Source organism: Psammomys obesus, unplaced genomic scaffold (assembly GCF_907164565.1).
Source record: "Psammomys obesus unplaced genomic scaffold, mPsaObe1.curated_primary_1811, whole genome shotgun sequence".
NCBI classification, from domain to species: Eukaryota; Metazoa; Chordata; class Mammalia; order Rodentia; family Muridae; genus Psammomys; species Psammomys obesus.
In genome coordinates this window covers 27,842,736-27,863,071 of record NW_026592118.1, presented here as the reverse complement: position 1 = coordinate 27,863,071, position 20,336 = coordinate 27,842,736, and the positions used below count along the sequence as shown (strand labels likewise).

At 36.8% G+C, this 20,336-nt stretch overlaps 1 protein-coding gene across 1 annotated transcript in view; it reads right to left on the bottom strand.

The window, feature by feature from the left end:
* The window catches only part of Cfap69 (cilia and flagella associated protein 69), a 61,269-nt gene that overhangs the window by 30,698 nt on the left and 10,235 nt on the right, over window positions 1–20,336 (bottom strand). Inside the window, exons 4-11 of the mRNA XM_055612774.1 lie at window positions 18,892–19,001; window positions 16,761–16,837; window positions 13,335–13,433; window positions 7,201–7,350; window positions 6,921–7,098; window positions 4,304–4,427; window positions 1,167–1,215; window positions 949–1,070 (exon numbers count right to left, since the gene is read on the bottom strand). Coding sequence (XP_055468749.1) covers window positions 949–1,070; window positions 1,167–1,215; window positions 4,304–4,427; window positions 6,921–7,098; window positions 7,201–7,350; window positions 13,335–13,433; window positions 16,761–16,837; window positions 18,892–19,001 — 909 coding nt within the window. The remainder of the gene's footprint in view (window positions 1–948; window positions 1,071–1,166; window positions 1,216–4,303; window positions 4,428–6,920; window positions 7,099–7,200; window positions 7,351–13,334; window positions 13,434–16,760; window positions 16,838–18,891; window positions 19,002–20,336) is intronic.

The window sequence follows — 20,336 nt, the reverse complement described above, 5'->3', positions numbered from 1 at the left end:
AGGCCTTGTGCATCCCAGTCAAACAGCCTACCAGTAAGCCACACCTCTAGCCCTCAAAGGAGGATAAATGAAGCAACAGGGCAATAAAAACTGTTTCTTAAGTGCAAATGATGGACTTTATAAAATGTATCAACCACTGTCAGGTCACAAGCCATACTTAATTAGACACCTTAAGATCTTATAATTTTACGGAACATAGCATTTCAGGAAAAATTAAAAAATAATGATAAAGTGACCAGTTGTTAGTACAGCTGACACTAGTTGATGCATAGTTCAGTTCACAAGAGTGTAAAGCACCAACCTATATTACACTATTTTTTCACTTGCTTAGCATGAGTCTCCAGAGAGTTTTCCCTAGCAGTTATGAAGTTTTCTCTCTTACTTCTGTACTGAATTCACTAGTGTGTCACTTCATGGTGTACCCTGAAAGAGAGCAAGTCCTGGAGCTGAGTAAATAGGGACACAAGTGGTTCCAATATCATGTGAAAAGTCAGTGGACAGCGTGTGAAACACTCTGCGAACCGTGTACACATCGATTATTCCTGCTATTGGTGGGCCAAAGATATTTAACCTCAACAATTAACTCCACTGTTATTAACAATCAAATAAAATAAAATCTTAGGATAACCTTTGTGCTATTTAACCATGTTGTCTATAAAATACTCAACCAGTGTAAATCATTTGATAAAATGTAAAATAAAATGTACTTTTTGACTTATAAGACTTGGATAATTCTCCACTGTAACAATAAAACATATTCTATGGAAGGATTTTTCTGTTAAGCACTTCAGAAAAAAATAAGCTGTATACATTACATATTTTGATATAAATGATAAAATTATAACCTAAATGCAACTTATCTCTCTTATTTTGCTGTATATATTAACATTAACTATGCTATAAAGTGAGATAATTTTTAATAATTTTGGTATTTTGACTAGACTTTACCTGTACAGTAGTTAAATCTTTACATAAGATTACAATTATGTTGAACAGCAGCTTCTTCAACTCAAAATCTTCATAGGCATTAGAAAGCTTAAGACTTTTTACCAAAGGATTTTGACTTTTAACTGTGAGACAAAAAGGGAGAGTGAAATGAAAGCTAAAATTATACACAAAACGCATCAAGACACTTACAAAATGCTTAAGATGGTATAATCTTTTACCTTCATTAAAAGTTGCAAATAGTATCAAATCCCTGGTAAAGCCACATTCCTATTACAAACACACAAAATAAGCAGAAAGGTGAAATTATATTCGCCTATTATCCAACTGCTGCTATAAATTTTCCCTACTGTAATTCATTTGAATTTACAATATAAATAACAAACAAAAGCAAAAAAAGCAACCCCATGTGACCAGGCAGCTCTAATGTACTTAATGTAACCCTGTTACTGAGGCTTCTAAGGCGTACTCTGTTATGAATACTGAATGCCTGCTGCGATATGTAAAAGTGAGTGAGAAGTCAATACAGAAAGCCTGCCTAGTTACTTCTGTGATTCACTGTCTATACCTTTAAATGATTCCATAATGGAGGAGACTCCAGTTCTTTTCAATAGCTGTTCTTTTTGTTTGTTTGCTTTCGAGACAGGGTTTCTCTGTGTAGCCTTGACTGTCCTGGACTTACCCTGTAGACCAGGCTGGCCTGGAACACACAGTGATCTGCCTGCCTCTGCCTCCTGAGTGCTGGAATCAAAGGTGTGTGCCGCCACACCCAGCTCAACAGCTAATCTTTTCAGTGCTCCCTTTATCCCAGTCACTCTCATTACATCAAAGGACAGCCAGGGGAGAGCAAAGCAGTGCTACCTAACAGGGAGAACTCTGAAGAACTATGGTGGTTACAAATAACCACAGCACAGGGGACTCGTTTTTCACAGAGACAAGCTGATTGGAGTTTGTATATTAAGGAAGGTTTATAGATTCATATAATACTGGGCTTTTGCATTGATTTTTCTACCTCTTCTGGAGTCACTTGGTTTCTTTAAATATAGGAATGTTATTGCTTTGGTTTTTGTTCCCGAAATCATTGGAATGTTTACAGCAACAGAACTGAGAACTCCCTGACTGGCTGTGGCCTGTCAGATAAACACCAGGGTCTGCATAGATTCCACAGACTTAACTAGGTGCTATGTCAGGTTGCTTATAAAATTTCACAGCATGAATTCCATAACTTCGCTTAGATTGGACCACTTGTTGTATACTGACAGGTATTGGGACCTTTATAGTTAGTTCTTTGAAACCCAACATAGAAAGTAATATGGACAAAGTATAAATATCATTGCAAAATCTCTCTATTCTAAGATTTCAATCATTCAATGATTTTTTTTCACTATAAAGTAAGGACAGGGAGGGGCTGGAGGGATGGCTGAGGAATTAAGAGTGTGTACTGCTCTTATAGACAGCCTGAGTTCAGTTCCCAGAACTCACTGTGGTGTCTCACCACCATCAGTAACTCCAACTCTACGTGTTCCTACACTCTCTTGTGCCTCTGTGGGCCCCTACCCTCTCAGACAAACCTATACTTAGATACACACACACACAAGACTAAAATATTAAAAATAAATATCTTTATATATAGGGAAAGTTAGCTTCTGATATGGCTAGGTGATTATGATAAAGCAAATCTTTGAACAAAATATTAAAAGTATCAATCTTGTGGTCACGATAAAGTAGACAATGGAAGAAAGTTGGAACTCTGATAAAGACTAAAGAAAAATTCACTGTGTAAATTCTCATACCAACTCCTTTTTTTTTTTTAATAGATTTTATTTATTTTATGTGAATGAGTGTTAACCACTGGGCCATTTCTCCAGCGCCCTACCAATTCCTTTTAAAAATGGTATTTAGCCTGACAGCAATCCCTATTCTACACCTTGTGAAGATACTAAACTCAAAGGTCACCCGGGTGTCTAAGTGGGCCAGTGAATCAGAGGACTGAGGTAGCCATAGACGCTTGAATGAAAAGAAGAAAGCCAGAAGGAGAACTCAAATATGTACACAGATGGTTCCCCAGTCTCTAAGTGTGCCTGACCTATTCAACATGCTGATTTCTACACATTATAACTAGGGCCCAAATACAGATTTAAAAAGAACCAAGCAGAGATTTGAACTGTAATCCACCACAGATATGAATGTAGACAAGTTTAATTTTCTACTACTAATAAAATTGAAAAGAGTACTCTCCTAAGGCTGATGTCAGAATCTATAGAAAAGACACTCATAACGAATGGGAATACAAGAACTCTGCACTTAGGTAGAAATGGGTAAAAGGAACCAAAGGGGACTAGGAGTGTCTCTCAGAGGTAGAACCCTTGCCTACCATGCCTTGCCGAAAGTCCTGGGTTTGATCACTAGAACTGAAGAAAAGAAAAAGAGAAATTCTAATATCTGAAATACAAACACACTAGAAAAGATAATCAGAACAATGGATGAGACAGGAAAGTCGGTTAATTTAAATATATAGAACAATTCAACGATACAATCTGAGGACTAGAGAGAAATATTATTGAAAAAAGTGACCAGAATCCTACAACCATATAAGAAAATGTAAAAAAAAGACAAAAAAACCCCAAAAAACAAATGTATAAGTAATGGGAATGCTAGAACAAGAGAGAGAAGAAACTTAAAACCATTGATGAAAATAATCACCCAAATTTGGTGAAAAAATTTACATATGTAGAAAAACTCTATAAAATATAAACACAAAAGTGACCAAGCCTTTGCACACTGTAGTGAAACTGCTGCACACCAGCAATAGAGGGGGGAAATATCTTGGCAATAGAATTTAAAGGACACTCTCCATAACAGAAGCAAGAATCCCAATAAGAAGTACTTACCAGGGACAGCAGAGGGCAGAAGACAGCAGGACATTATCTTTCAAGTGCTAACAGAGAATTGTTTTCAACCTAGAGTTCTATATTCAATGAACATAAATTTCAAGAAGTAAGATGAATTGCAGATATTTTTAGATAAAAGAAACCCAAAGGACTTTGCTGAGACTAGGCAGCACGTTTGTACCACAAGAAATGATAGACAACGTTCTTTCATTGAAAAAGAAATGAAGCTAGATGGACAGAAACAAAAGAAAAACACCAGAAATGATGAATATGTTAGTGATGAAATAGAAAAAAGATTCTGGCTTGCAGAGAAACATAGCAGAATGACAGAAGGGAAGTGCAATGTGACGATAATGACATTAAAATATAACTTAGCACTGCAATAAAACACATAAATACTAAAACATAATACAGAACACTCCCGCCACTTTTGCCATTGAAGTTAATGATATCTGATGCATACTTACAATCATTGGTGCTCCGGGGTTCTGAGCGATAATTGTGGTCAAAACTAATATATCATTTCTAAGTTGACGATCATAATGACTATGGCCCCTCATAAACAAATTTTTAAATACATCCTTCAAAGCCCTAGAAAATAAAATATGAAAAGTGATATTGTTATGGGCAAAATGTTTGTGCTTTTAAAATTCATTTGTTGAAAGCCTCCCTTGTATGAAGTGCATTGGGAAGTATGTTTATGGGAAGCATTTAGACTGCAAAGGTGGAGCCATAATAAAGGAATCAATGTCCTCAGAACAGGAACCCCAGGGAGCTCTTTTGTCCCTCCCCTTCCCTGTGAGATGAGAAGCCTGAGGCCTGCTGTGTGGAAGTGTGTTGAGCAGAATTCTGCCACTCGGGCACCCTGAGTTGATTTCTAGCCTCTAAGACCCATGAGAAGAAGATTACTGTTGTTTATAAGCTACAGTTCTCTGAATCTTTGTTAAGGAAGGCTGAACTAAGACACATTTCTCTGGAAATACTTATGTCTCTTTCAACAAAATCCGAATTCCTCATCTCTTTATCCTTCCCAGTCTGCTTCAATTTCACAACAATGTACCAGATAAGAACCCACTGATTTAACTATACACAGTTGTCAATGTGATCATCTACACGATTCAATCATGTCGTGTTAGAACCGTTCAAAGCCTCTCCTCTTCTTAGGATAAAGTCCTCTGTTCTTTCCAAGCTTCCCAGGGCTGAGTCATGGTTCTTGCTCTTACTGTAGTCTCAGTTCTTACCACCTGCCCTGTTCTTCTCCTCTCATCATACCAAACTTCTTTTAGTCTTTTTCCTCTAACTCGGATTTTTACTTCTCATTTCCCAGGTTTTGATGCTCTCTCCAAGAAGCTTTTCCATGTGACTAATTCCTAATCACTGAGATGCTGCCAAGGTTAATGAACACGAGGAAACATAGACCAACTTTCAGTTCCAGGTCAGGTAGTAGGCAGTCATGTTTATCTCTTGGGATCCCTTTGCAGTTTCTTTGGAATAACACCATCCTTAATTTTTATTTTTGAATTCATTCTCCCTGAATTGTGGTTCTACAGGGATGAAGTCAAAAGAGTGGAAGAGAACACCAATAAACAGAGAAGAGGTAACTCCTCATGTTTGCTGAGATCTGAATAAAGAGGCTCACCAAATCAGCTTTTTTTTTTTTCTGTTGCTGTGATAAAACACTGACCAAAAACAACTGAGAGTGTGAAATGCTTTATTTGGTTTACACTCCCAGATCACAGCCCACCACTGAAGAGAAGTCAAGGCAAGAACTCAAGTAGAAACCATGGAGGAACTGTGCTGGCTGGCTCACTTATAGGCTCATGCTTAGCTAGTTTTCTTGTACGGTCTAGAACCTCTGACCAGGGGAGGGTTCTGCCCACAGTGGGTTGGGCCACCTCATATTAGTTATAATAAAGACAACCACCCAAAGACATACAGGCCAATCCGATCTAACCAATCCCTCAATTTCTACTCTCTTCTTTGTAATTATGGACTGTGCTAAGTTAACAGTTAAAGCTAACTAGGATAGTAGGGTTGTTTTGGGGTCACTTGAAAACAAAGACATGTTCATCCATCTTATTCTGAAAAATATACAATGCCTTGCAAAAATTTCTTTGTTTATTATACTTTCTTTTAATTGATTATGTACTTGTTTTGTCTATAAACATAAGAGAAATATTATTTTTAAAGTAAAATGTTATTTCAGATTTTGTGTGTGTGTGTGTGTTTTGCTTCCAAGTATGCCTGTACTACATGCATGTGTGGTACTTATGACATTCACAAGAGGGCACTAGATCCCCTGGGACTGGAATTGTGAGCTGCTGTGAGCTGCCATGTGGGTGCTGGGTATCAAAACCAGGTTCTCTGCAAGAACCTATCTGCTGAGCCATCTCTTCAGTTCTTCTATTTTATGTATTGATACAGGGTCTCACTATGTAGCTCTCTTTTCCCTGGAGCTCACTCTTGAACTCACAGAGATCTATCTGTCTTCCTCTGTCTTCTAGGTTGTGGGATTAAAGGTATGTTACTACCACACCAGACATTATTTATTTTTTTATGATCTCAAACTGACCCTAGCAAAACAGATAACTACTTATTATACAAGTGAGTAAGCAACTTGAAAACTTATTCATACTTATTGACTATTTTAAATACAGAACCGGAAAGGTTGTAAATGCTAATCAGAAATCTAATAAGTATTTCTAAAAGTCCAATTTTCACTTTATCCACCTGTAAAAGCATAATTTAGCTATACAATAAGACACTTTTAGAGCGTCGTACATAGACAAGTGTGGCTTTTCCTAGGTGTAGCAGTACACAGGTGTATGTAATTCCAATACTGGGGAAGAAGGAGACTAGCCTCACTCAGCTAAACTGCACGTTCCATTCTTACTACTGAGACCTATCTCAAAACTGATAAAACAACAAAAGTATAGCTTCTAATTGTGGAGACTTATTTCTACAATGATATGAAACACAGCCATCAGATAAATCAATAACTTAATTGAGCACAAAGTTGTTGGTTATCTATCATTGGCTATAGTGCAAGGCAAAAGACATTCCTATCTATCTACACGCACTTACAGCAGGCATTCCAAGTTACTAAGCTGTGGTACGATTTCCTCTTTTGAAGATTTTTCCAATAAATTCCAAAGTACGTCTGATGAACGAAATAGAAGCTGTCCTGAGGGATCTGGGTCATTGAGGTGAGCACAGATTCTGCTGGCTGCTTGGGCTTTCACCATTAAAGTGCAATTAACATCTGAAAATGTAATTTAGCAAACTATTTATTTTGCACAGTCTGTTAGAGGAAAAGAAAAACAGGGGGCAATGACATGTTTAAATTCAGTAATATTATACACACCAGAAGTAGAGAGATGCTGAAGAACTTTAAGAACCCAGAGTTTCTCAACAAGCTGATTTTCAGTCAGGAGAACTGACTGGACCATTGATGTTGCCAATTCTCCGACCTCAGCCATTTTAATCTTGTATGAGGAGCTAACTTGCTGGTAGCCTAACATTGTAACAGGGACAGTTATTTCACACGATGATCATTTAACAACAGACACAATTTCAAAAACATTTTAAAGGACATGTGACATTTATAATTTGTACAGTACAGGGATGGACAAAGATTTCCATAGACCTTTATGAAGGGCCAGACTGTCTATATTTATTCTGTATAGGTTATTAACATATCTGTCTCAATTATTTAGCTCTAGATGTTGTGGCATAATATCATAGCAAGAAGAAAGCCATAAATAATATGAAAATAAACGGACATGATTGTGTCCACTAACATTTAATTTGCAGTATCCCAGTTTTTTCCCTTGGTTTTAAGGGCCTGGGGTGGAGGGGGCTTAAGTTTTTGGCCTTGAAATAAATGCATAGATTTTGAAAACACATCTTAAATTTTAAAAACAAAAACAAAAACAAAACATAAACAAAAAAGCAAACAAAAAACAAAACAAACAAATCCAATTATCTGCAGGTAACTTTTTGTAAAGCCAAACAACATGGTTGTAAATTACATTTTCACTCTGTGCGACAATGTGCTGCTTCAACTCTTTCAAGAGATAAGAACTGCATCATATCAGCAGTAAATGAGGGGGGAGAAGCAAATGGTTGTGAATACAGGGCTATTTCAGGGTAGCTGAATAGCACAACTTGACAAGAACTTCATTCTATTGTAGGTCCCATGAGACCTACTACCACTTTTGTTGGCTGCACAGGTGCTTGCCCAACTATGTTTGGTCACATGGATTAAAGAAACACCACAGCGATTTCACTTATAACTCCCTGACTTCTGAAACAACTAGATTCTTTGACATAGTTCTGAGAAGTCCACCTACAATTTGTATTACCTTTTTAATTAAATTTTTATTTTTTTAATATTAGTTACAGCTTATTAACTTTGTATTCCAGCTGTAGCCCCCTCCCTCATTCCCTCCTAATCCCACCCTTCATCCCTCATCTCCTCCTTGCCCCTTTCCAAGTCCACTGATAGGGGAGGTCCTCCTCCCCTTCCATCTGACCCTAGCTTATCAGGTCTCATCACATCAGGACTGGCTGCAATGTCCTCCTCTATGGCCTAGCAAGGCTGGTCCTGGGGAGGGAGGTCAAAGAGCAGGCCACTGAGTTAATGTCAGAAATAGTCCCTGTTCCCCTTACTAGGGAACCCACTTGGATACTGAGCTACCACGGGCTACATCCTAGCAGAGGTTTTGAGTTTGGTCTCTGGGCCATAGGCAGGGTCCTGTCCATTCCTGGGATGGGTTATCTAAGGGGTTATGCCCTACATACTCACTGTATAAGTTTTAAAAGTATAAAGAGGGCTCAGGTAACAGCTAACCAGGTAAGGGACTTGCTCCACAAGCATGAGAATTGTAGTCTGAATCTTTAACACCAAAGTAAAAAGCTGGGCGTGAGCTGGGCATGGTGGCACATGCCTTTCATTTCAATAGTCAGCAGGCGGAAGCAGGCAGACTTCTGTGTGTCCTTTGCTAATCTGGTCTACACAGATACTACTATGACAGGAGAACATAGTGACACTATGTCTCAACAACAACAACGAACAAATAAAACTCAACAATAACAAGAACAAAAGCAAAGACAAATAAAATTCAACAACAAAAACAAAACAAAACACACAAAAAGTGTGGCATGGGTATACACTTGCCTGACTTCAAGGCTTGTGGGTAGTGTGGAGTCAGTAAGCTTGCTAGGGCTTACTGGCCACCAGCTTAACTCTAGGTTCAGTAGGGGTTATTCTCAAAGGATGGTAGAGGGAGAGAGTAGGACAGCCAACATCCTCAGCCACCCATCTCCAGTGTGAGCATTTACCACACACACATACGTATACCACATCCATATAGCTCACACACTTATGTAAATACAAAATTAAAAAAAATAAAAATAGAAAGGAGAATAAAAACTGCTTGTAATTTTTATCATTTAAAGATAATTTTGACATTCAATATATTTATTGTTGATATTTTTAATGTGTGAATATAATTTTAGTAGCACTTTCCATATAGAAATTATACTCTACTGTCCTTCACACTGTTTTATTGTGTTTTCCTAGGATAAAAAAATGTTCCCAACTCATTACTTTAATTGCATAACTCTCTGATATTGATGCCCCAAGTGCTTTATACACTTTTTTCCCCACTGAGCTTATATTTCTATAAAAGGACACAGTAACATCCAGGCTCATGGACCTAATCCCTGCCTCCAAGACTCTGTGCTTCCCAAACACTCTACTGAGGACTTTCCTGCTCATGCCCATCACTGGGAACTAACTGAGCAACAGGCAGTAAGAGCATGTCTACAATTCCCTGCTTCCACAGTTTGATCACGTCAAGCTTACACTCCCCTGCACCTCCAATCTTCTCTCTCTTATCTCATTCAATATTGTCTTCCTTTTTGTTTTAAATAAAGTTTTAAGATATTTCTTTCTTATTTTTATTCTTCCTATTTCTTTTGGTGCATGTCTGTGGCAATAAGTGTCATGACCCATGTGGGTCATGGCATGTGTATAGAGGTCAAAGGACAACCTGCAAGCCAGGTCTTTCACTAAGTGGGTCCTGGGGTTTGAACTCAGGTTGCCAGCTTGGGCAGTAGATGCCTTTACCCACTGAGTCATCTTGTTAGCCCTATCTTATTTAAAAAAGATGTCTATTTTGCTGAGTCAATTCTAAGCGTCTGTTCTTAATTACACCTTCTCATGTATACTGAGAGGGTTTTGCTTCTCTGTTTCCCACTTAGGAGCTTTTAGCTTTTCTGCCTAAAAACTTCATTTCCATATCTTAAAGCTAATAACAAACCCAAATAACCGTTCTTTCCTTTTGTTACCAGTTAAGCTGTTCCCCATCTTTTTGTTTTCTTTATCTTCTCAATTCTATTTTCAAGCCTGTATTTATGAACTGTCCCTGCTTCATTCTGAAATGACTCTTCTGTTTTCAGGATCCTTTCATATTGCTGTACCTTTGTCAATAGACCTCAGACATTAACTACAACTTTCCAGGTACAACATTAGCTTGAATTTTCCATCCATCTTTACAGAAGCTTCTTCAGCACTGATACCAAGACCACCTTTCTTCATTAAACATTATTTCATCAGTACATACATGGTAGTCTTTACGTTTCTTTCACTGATAAGCACAAATTAAATTAGAAAAAATTAGTTGAACATTTTGAACACTTTTGTACATTTCCTTCAGGATGGGTGTTTTTATAGAAGATGCTACATCAATTATTTTGCTTCAGGCTCTTCCTAGTATACTGATAGGCTGTTTCTACACTAAACATTTTCATGGGACATTGACATGACTTGTGACAACTGACATGATGCACAGTAGTAACCCTTAACATGGCTTGACAATAGACTGCGTGTTTCTTCTATCCAGGGTTTCTCACCATTGCATATTTTATCTGTGAATTAATCAAGATAACTAGAGTTGTTCCATACAACTTATATTAATACAAGTTCTCTGCTTTTGCCATTCTCATGGGTCCTGCAAAGTCAGCTATCTGATAACAAACACTTCCTGTGCATATTGTTAGGGCTCCAGTGTGAGTTCTTTTATGAGTATAACAGTTACTGGGTTGAATGAAGGCTTTTCTACATTGTTTACAAAACTGAGAATTTCTTTTTGGAGTGTGTGTGTTCAAAAGTAGAGCTGCTGAAGGTTTCACCACAGTGCTTAAACATGAAAGGATTCTTTTCAAATATGCAAAGGGTCCTGAACCATTTAGGGATTTTCCACATTGTTTACATATACAGGTTTCTCTCATGTTCTTTCATGTATTTGACACAACTGTTGTGACAATCACAATGTGTTTTACCACAGTGCTCTCTCTCTCTCTCTCTCTCTCTCACACACACAAACACACACACACACAGCTTCTCCCCAGTGTGTTCTTTCACACATTTGAAGGGAATATGGATGACTGAAGACTTTTTCACATAGCTCACATGCATGATGTTTCTCTCCAGGGTAATTTCATGCACATTGCTTACATCCACAGACTTCCTCCCCAGAGCAACTTCTTTCATGTATTAGAAATGTAATGGAACAGCCAAAGGCTTTACCACACATCTGACATTTATAAGGTTTCTCTCAACTACGTGTTATTGTGTGTCTCTGATTGCCTGGCAGAGTCATTTAGGCTTTCCCGCTTTGCTTATCTATATATGGTTTTTCATCATTATATGCCCTCCATGTTTTACTGGAGATAATGTTTTTTTTTTTTTTTTTTTTTTATGTGTGTGTGTGTTCCTTACATTTATATATATGGCTCCTCTTTTGACATTGACATTCTTCTAGTGAGCAAGATGAGCTTTGGAGGGTACATTTGGAGATGAAAGGCCAACGTATACTTCTCTACAATACAGCTTTCTCATGCTTTATTCCAGGAGAAATTTTTTATTCAGGATAAAATCTAGAATCCGGTTTAACATTTCTCCGGATTGGTTACATTGTTTCTTGCTCATAATTTCTCTATCATTTGACCTTTTAGGTTTCCCCTGAAGTTGTTGCTTTCTCTCCAATGCTCTGGCTTTCTCCCTTTTGCCTCTTCCAGCTTTTGGGTGTTCCCGTTCTCTCCATAACTGTTCTCTGTTGCAGCCTGTTCAGGTCACAGCACAACAGAAGCTGGGCAGCCGGGTCTCAGCATCATACACAGGATCTCAAAGATGGTAGAAGCAACAACGTTCAGCCCCTTTTTGAACCTCCCTTAATCCTTTGGATCACATTATCTCCAAAGTGTTCTTCGTGGTCCTTTGCTGTGTAGGTGAATTATTTCCTGACTAATTAATTCAGCCACTGACAGTTTCAATTTTTATTTCTACTCAGTGAATTTCAGGCCTGTTTGTCTGATCCCTGTTGCTTTTAGTGTTCAGTGTCTACATTCACTGAGTTCTCCAGTCTATTATCTGAGACTTTACACTGCATATTTAATAATCTATGAATTTCATTAGTTCAGATGCCCTCTCATGTTCTCCTTAGTAATAAATTTCTAGACTACCATAGACTTACTTTTATCTATTTAAAAGGACATAACTTTAAAGTATTATTTATTTATTCTCTCCCTCACTATATTGATTGCATATTATATAATCAATGACGATAAATGTATGTCTGACCTGGAGGGGACAGGAGCTTTACAAGGAGACCAACAGACTCAAAATATCTGGGCTCAGGGGGTCCTGCAGAGGCTGATGAATCAACCAAGGATTACACACGGAGATAACCTAGAACCCCTGCTCAGATGTAGCCCATGGCAGCTCAGTCTCCATGTGGATACCCTACTAAGAGAAAGAGGATCCTGACAGTCCTTATAGGTTAGGGCCATATAGTAGGGGAGGAGAAACTCCCCTATCAGTAGACTAGAGGAGAGACATGGCAGGGTGGGGAAGAGGGAGGGAAGGCGGGACTGGGAGGAGATGAGGGAGGGGACTACAGTTATGGTACAAAGTGAATAAATTGTAATAAATACTAATAACAAAAAAATTTAAAAGTAAAAAAAGAGTATGTCTGAAACAACATTATATCCCCACAATGCTAATGCTTGATATAATCTACTCATCAGTATGTATTAAGATTTCTTAGATATAGCATACAGAGTTCTCCACAAACATAACAGAGTGGCACCAGGATTATTAATTTAGTATCTACTTTGGTGGACTGATATTATGGTTAAAATAGTTTTATTTACAATGCTAAGCAATACTACTGGTAACAATTAAACTTAGTTAGTTAAGCCTTTATTAAGCGGGTCATAAATATTTACCATCGAGATAAAAATTTGATGTAAACTTCCAAACTAAAAGATAATACTATACAATTTTTAAAGAGCTCAAAGACATGCAAAATTTTTATTTTTACGTATTAAAACCAAGAACCCCTGTGTCTTCAAAGTTTAGTGAAATATGAGATGAAAAATATTTTTTGTTTCCAAAGTTATCATTCATTGAAAGATCAATGAAAACTTTACCTGGAATGTGCTTTTTTGATGATTCTGTGTGATAGAAGTCAACAATACACTTACAAATTTGTATCCTTAATTTAGAACTTGGTATTTCCATTAATTTACCTGCCAGAGGATAAAGGAGAGCAATGTAATAACTTATTATAAGCTTATTTTTAAATGTAAGCATACAATACTGACATTATGATAATTATTTTAAGATCTCATCAGATGTTCACACTGGGTCTTATATTTACATGTGTGACCATATATACAACATGCATCACTTCCTATGGGAGCATTTTCTGAAACATTTCTTGCTATTTTTATATGAACTCTTACTCAAACATGCTATTAAATTACATACAAGAGAGAACAGAGCAACTGAGATACAGAGTAACTGTAAGATGTAGAAGGTTGCTGCTGGCAAACAGCATACTGTTTGACAGTTAATTAAAAAAGAGTTAAGTAGGAAATACACTCCAGATGATAAAACATGGTAACTGTGTAGTGCAGGAAAAGTGACTGTCACTTACCAAGCGTTATGCACTATATGTAACTATATTGCTGTATTTTCGAATATCTGGTGATGCTTATACCATCATCACCAGAAACGTGGATAATGAGTTGCACTATGGTGAATTATGCCATCAATAAGAGAGAGAAATTTTTGGCCCAATGATTGATTTATAGGGTCATCATCTCACATATGTTCTACTATTGGGTGAAATGAGGTGATAGAGTGCATGATAGTAAGTATTTGTGAGCATATGTGCATATTCATACGTGTCTACATGATACCCTGAATCTATCCTTATATAATTCAAACATGATGATACTAACAATACAGATACTGGAGCCAGGCTAAGTTTAAATTCTAGCTCTGTTACATACCCTCGGTGTGAACTAGTACCTTGGTTTTCCCATCTGTAAAACAGGCATAATAGTAACTACATTTAAGAATGCTGTCAAGGATTGATTTCATATGAGACAAGGGCTGAGAATAAGTTTAGCATAGTTAAGAGCTACATGTGATAGTTACTGTTTGATAAAATATAGGTTAGCATTCTTCCTAACTAGACTCAAATACTTGTGTTCTATACTGTATTCTTTCCTTAAAATTCCATATTAGCTTTGCTTTCAACTTGCTGGCAGATTAGAAGAGAGGAATCTGGGGCAGTCTTTGCCCCAAAGGGAATAATTCTATGTTCAGATTTTCTGGGTGAGGATGAAGGGCACAGCATTTCTTTTCAGCCATATCTATACTGCTACTGAGGTCAGTTTGGCTAACTCAATAATTCAAGCTAGACTGCATTCCCCAAGAGAATCTGAAGATAATTTGCAGGACTCTGCAAGGACCCAAGCCATCTGGACACCTAAGGACAACTAGAGTCAGCAGAAGCAGCTTTAGGATTAACCTGGACCAGGGTGGATTCTCTAAGCATAAAGAGCAAAGAACCCCTTTAAGCAGGGGCTTTCATTTGGCCCTAGTGTCACAGTCACATCCGGTGGTGTGGACAATGAGAGAGGAAGCATGGGAACAGGGTGAAGCAGAGGCAGGCCTCACCCAGCTTTCATCTCCTCCAGAAAGCTGACCCTTAATAATGTCAAGAACATCGCCTTACACATCATGCTTGGAGCTTCATTTGGAGTTAGAATGTCACTGTAAAAAACAATAATGATAGGCAAGAGGAACAACTAAGCTAGCCAAACATGAAGTATGGGAAACTTTCTCATTTGCTTCTCCATCCTTTCCGTTCCCACAAATTAGGACTCTTTCTTAAGGCTTCCTACTTCATCATTTTAAGGCAGAGTATCAACTTTTTCCCTTATTTATTTCCAGAGCTCTTCTCCTGAATCAGAAATATGTTCACAGCATTTAGAAGAAACCCTAACAATCGTTGATACATGGTAGAACCTGAAGTTATTAGTAATGGTCATTAACATATTTTATTCAATACTTCATATTATGTAATTTCATTTATGTTACATTTCTAGTAATTAAAAGAAGCAGAAAAAGAGCAGTATTTGCACTACATTGTTAGTGAAGGGAATTCAGAAGGAGTTAAGAGTTCATACTGTCCTCAGTGGCAAAGTCATGTGCTTTTACTAACAGACTGTCAGTAAGCAAAGAATAATCAGAACATAGGTCATGGATTATTCTAGAATGTCTGCCAGTTTTCCAGAAGGCAACACTCTAGAAAGCAGGGCCTATGGGAACATTTAAAAATAATGCTACCAACAAAAAAATATATTTTTTAATATTAGCCAAGTCATTTTTTAGAATGGCTTCCCATTTAACTTTTCCACTAGTGACAGAATTGAAATCTCCCATTACTTCTGAACCTGCATGATTCTTAAGAATTCTCTATGTTTACTTTCTGATATTTTAATCTAGTGTTTGAGATGAAATTTAGTAAGCTTTCTCTGAGTAAATACAGTTGAGGTGAAACTTAGCTGTAAAAGAATTATAATTAGTATTTAATGTTAAAAATAAAATGCTTTTTATTCACTTTAGTTCACCCTCTAAAATATTTTTGTATGGAGTATAGTGCTTGGAAAGTAGCTTAGGCAAACAGTTACAAGTTTATCAATCATTTAATGTCTTTTACAAATAAAGTGATTAATTAGTAACTACAAATTTATCATAGCATGTGTTTGAAAATCATCATGTCCCAGGAATGGTTTATCATATGATCTCATTTCTCAGGACATTATTTTCCTATTCCTAAAAACAATGAAAAAATAACCCATATATATATATAAATGCATAGTCTTTTATGACATTTTTCATATTTGATTTTATTTTGCAGTTTGGAGCATGCAGTGAAGAAAGAAGTACTCAACGGTTTCAGCAACTCAACCCAAAAACTCAAATGTAAAAACTGTCTTGTGTTACACCACATATTCTTGATCGGAGTTGGGCATGAATTTCCTCCCCTAGCTATTAGCTATTGGCAATTGGGAGCTGCTGAGAGACTGGTTTCTCTAAGAGTGCACGCTCCAGTAAAAGACCACGCGTTCAACAACACTTGGGCAGCACCAATTTGTTTTGATGGGGAAAAGGGCAACACAAAGTTGGGGTTAGATCTAGGAAGAGTTGGGTGAGGAATAAATAGGATCCAAAGATGGTATATGAACCTCTCAAAGAATTAAAGAAAAGTGATCAAACATGTAATTATACTATATATCAAGTCGAATAAGTGGAAGAAGTAAAAGCCAGTGTTTCAACATAAGGAACAGAGTCCCTTGCTAATATTATGAAACACCTCAGGGACAAACAACTCCAGAATTATCATCAAGTACACCATGATAATTCTCAACTAGAAAAGAAGGGAAGAGGGAATCTTGGTGTGGAGGATACCATTAAGAAAACAGTGAAAGCAGATACACTCTTTCCCTCATATTGGTCCTGTCATCTTATATTCCCCACCTAAGGAAATCTTAACTTACCCAGAAATGCAATTGCATTAGCAGTATCTTCAGTATAAGTTATTTCATCCGATACTTTCTTTTTTAAAAATGGCAAGCTTCAATAAGAATGAAGAATGTCAGAATCATTTGTCATGGATTCCTTCATTGATACATAAATTATAAAAGAGGAAATGTTTGTTTTCTAAAAAATGGGGATATTCTCTATTACTTTATTTTATTCTTTAGTGTAGAGAACTAAGAAACAAGCAGGAAGAAATTGTTTTTCTAACAGGCTAGAGAGAAAACAAAACATGTTCATAAGAACAAAGAGACAGAGATATAAAAGGTATGAGATAAGAAAGTAACCTTACTTCACTATTAATAATATATTTACAAATCATCTTTCTGAGGGCAAAGTCATAGTGAATTATAGCTGAAATCAAATAACTATCTTTTTCCAAAGGTCAGTGCCTACTCCTTATTAATTAGATTAGGAACTATTCGCAAAAGAACCGAATACTTTTGGGAACAATAACTAATTTGACTTTAAAAATATTAATTATATTAAAATTGCAATTCAGTTACTATAACTAAAGTTATCTGAAAATATTATAAATCAGAAAAGAACAAGCTTATAAATCCCATGTCATCATACTAAACTTTTTAAAGGACAGATAAAAATTACTTTTAAAACAAATTATAGGCCATTTGGAATCTCCTGTGTTATTTGAAGTATAACATATTTATATATACAACTTCCAACTCATGGCTTTCAAAACATTTACCAAATAGTTGGAAAGTGGCATTGAAAACAATCATATGTGAATACAGAATACACAAGTTACTTTGAATTTTAAAAAAAGCTACAAAGAGACAATGTTATAATTCCCCTGGGGACTCATTCCTATTATTTTATAATTAAATTCAAAACAAATAACATTATCATATAGTTGACTGATGGATAGCTAAAGATCTCAAAATTGAAATTCTAAATATCATGACCCATTTTTACATTTTTTTTCTACCAAAGGAGACTTCCATAGGATAAAGTATTAGGGTAGGAGGTTCAACCCAAAAGGTTATACAGGAAAGAAGAATGTGCTCCTGATATAATGAAAAAAAGCAACTAGAGACCAAAGCAGAAAAGTATGATGTATTTTGAATGTTTTAATCTCCAACATATTGAAAGACAGCCATGTGAGGATTAGGTGTAGTGAAATGCCGAATATAGGTGGAAACTTGAAATGTAAAAAAAATTAATAATGTGAATAATTTCAAAAAAAGGGGGGGGAGGGAAGAGCACAATTAAAAAGATTTGTAAAGTTACAGTGAGGCACTCTACAGGCTGAGAGCCAGCTGTATAGAGCAGACGCTGGAGGGACGGCTGTGAGGCCAGTCTTTAGATCCTGACAGGCCCCATACTTGAAAGGGCTGCCTGAAACACAGTCTCAGAGCAACACGAAAACTCAGTTAGTTCTCTGAAAGCACTAGACCAATCATTTATTTCTTTGTTTACAGAATCTCTATTAAAAAGTAAGACCAGGTATAGGTTGCTGGTAAGCTGCTTCTCATTATTTTAGTATGATATCAAAGAATCAAATGCAAATGGCTATATGATTTTTATTTTACTGCTGCTAAATCTGAGTTGGAGTGTCCCTGTATATATACATTGTCCTACTAATAGTGTCACTTTGCTATTTCAAACATTAAGTTGATAGATAGGTTTAGGAGATAAAATTATCTAAATGATTTCTTTCCAACTTTAACAAGTCTCTTCTATAGACTATTGATCTGTATTTACACATACAGCTAGATCAGCCACTATGTGGCAGCAAAGAAGCAAATTTATATGTTATGGGGGGTGTGGGTGCTTACAACGTTATTTAAAGATACTCTCAAAATACTACAGCCCTTTGGTTTAATCTGTTGCTTACCAATCATATGAGAATGACTACTTCTAAGAAATTACTTTATATATGCTTACAATTTCTGTAGAAATCTGAGACTGTAAGAACATTTGAAATAGTAAGTGCTCAAATCCTCTCACTAACTGGTTTAAGTTTTGCTTTTTAGCTCTATATTATTCTGATATACTATATCGCTAAGATCTTTGCAATACAAAATAGAGCATAGAGCAGTACAAAGTAAAGGTTAAAGAAAAACAACTTACCCAAACAATTTTATGATGTCAGATGCAGGATCAACAAAAGAGGGTTGTTTTTCAATTTTTTCTGCACACAGACTCAGAATTTTAAATATCTGTGACAAATCTCTTAGAGGCTTTAATACTTTTGTTAAGAAATAAAATTACCATTAATTTATAAACATATTTTTATAGAACTTTGCTCTAGGAAGTTTACAAAATTCCATCAATTTTCTTAAATTTTATTTAGCTCAACGTGTAAAGAGAATAGTGTATAACTATACTTTTAGCAACATTTTTTTGTCTCAGAGACCTTTATTTAAACTTACTACAACACAAACAGATAAAATCTTATTTTAATGTAATACTTTATTTTTCTCAGATGCATTTTTTCCTAATTAGCATTAAATTGTTTGCGATTTTATTTCTCATTTAAAGCTGACATAATAGCAAAATGAACTTCTTCTACAACTTCAAATAATTACATTTTATTTCACCTTCTTTTTTTTAAGTGTGACTAATACAAACCCAAATTTCCTTGATTTTGTTTGATGGCTAGGAGATCACAGTGCTTATGGCCACAGGCCCCTGGCTGCCCTGCTTCCTCTTGTTGCTAGCTTCCTTGCAGGAGCTTTTTAGGGAGGGAGAGGGCACACCTCTGTTAACTTCTATTATGCAGCAACTTTTCCTGAATTGAAGCATCTGCTCCTAGAAAAAACTCATATGCCTCAGGAGGTAAAGAGCCTTACAAGCCTTGGAAGGCTGGCAATTATGACTGGGGGAGCTGCAGATGAGCGTCAAGGATGTAGCTTTATGAGTGCTCATTGCTAAATGATGGATCTTTCTTTTATCTGTGCTCCTATAAGTAGCGGCAATACAGTCAACGGGTCACTAAATTAGACTTGGGTAGAACTGTTATTGGTTTGCCACCAGTGTCTTATCTGGGTTACATAGGTTCTGTTCATGACTCCCCAGGGGGAAAAAAAATCATGAGACACAATTGGTGCCTGAACAAGGACAGGTGGAAGCAAAGATGAGTTGGGACAGTGTGATTATATGGGTGCTGCCCTGTGTGATTGGCATCTATGGAGGCCAATCTCAGTATGGGCTCTCTTCTCCATGTGGTAAGGGATGGTGTGCCTTCCTTGCTGTAGTGGTAGTTCCATGCTCCCTGACATATGGCAGGACATGCAAGCCAAGGCTGAGCTGTCTCACAATGGAACATCTTTGGGGGGAGTCCCGGTTTGGTCACCTTCTTTTATGTAGTACGGGATGGTGGAGTACCTAGGTGAGTAGGATCCATGCCCGAGTACACAGACATTCTGAAAACAGTTCAAAGGACTAGAGACTGCATGGCAGTCTGTCGTCAAGACTGTAATCAAGCTGTGGTAACCTCTGCCTGTCTACTGCTATATGTAATAAGATGTGTAAAAGAGGCAGACACAGCAGCTCAAAGGAGGAATTGCAGTGGG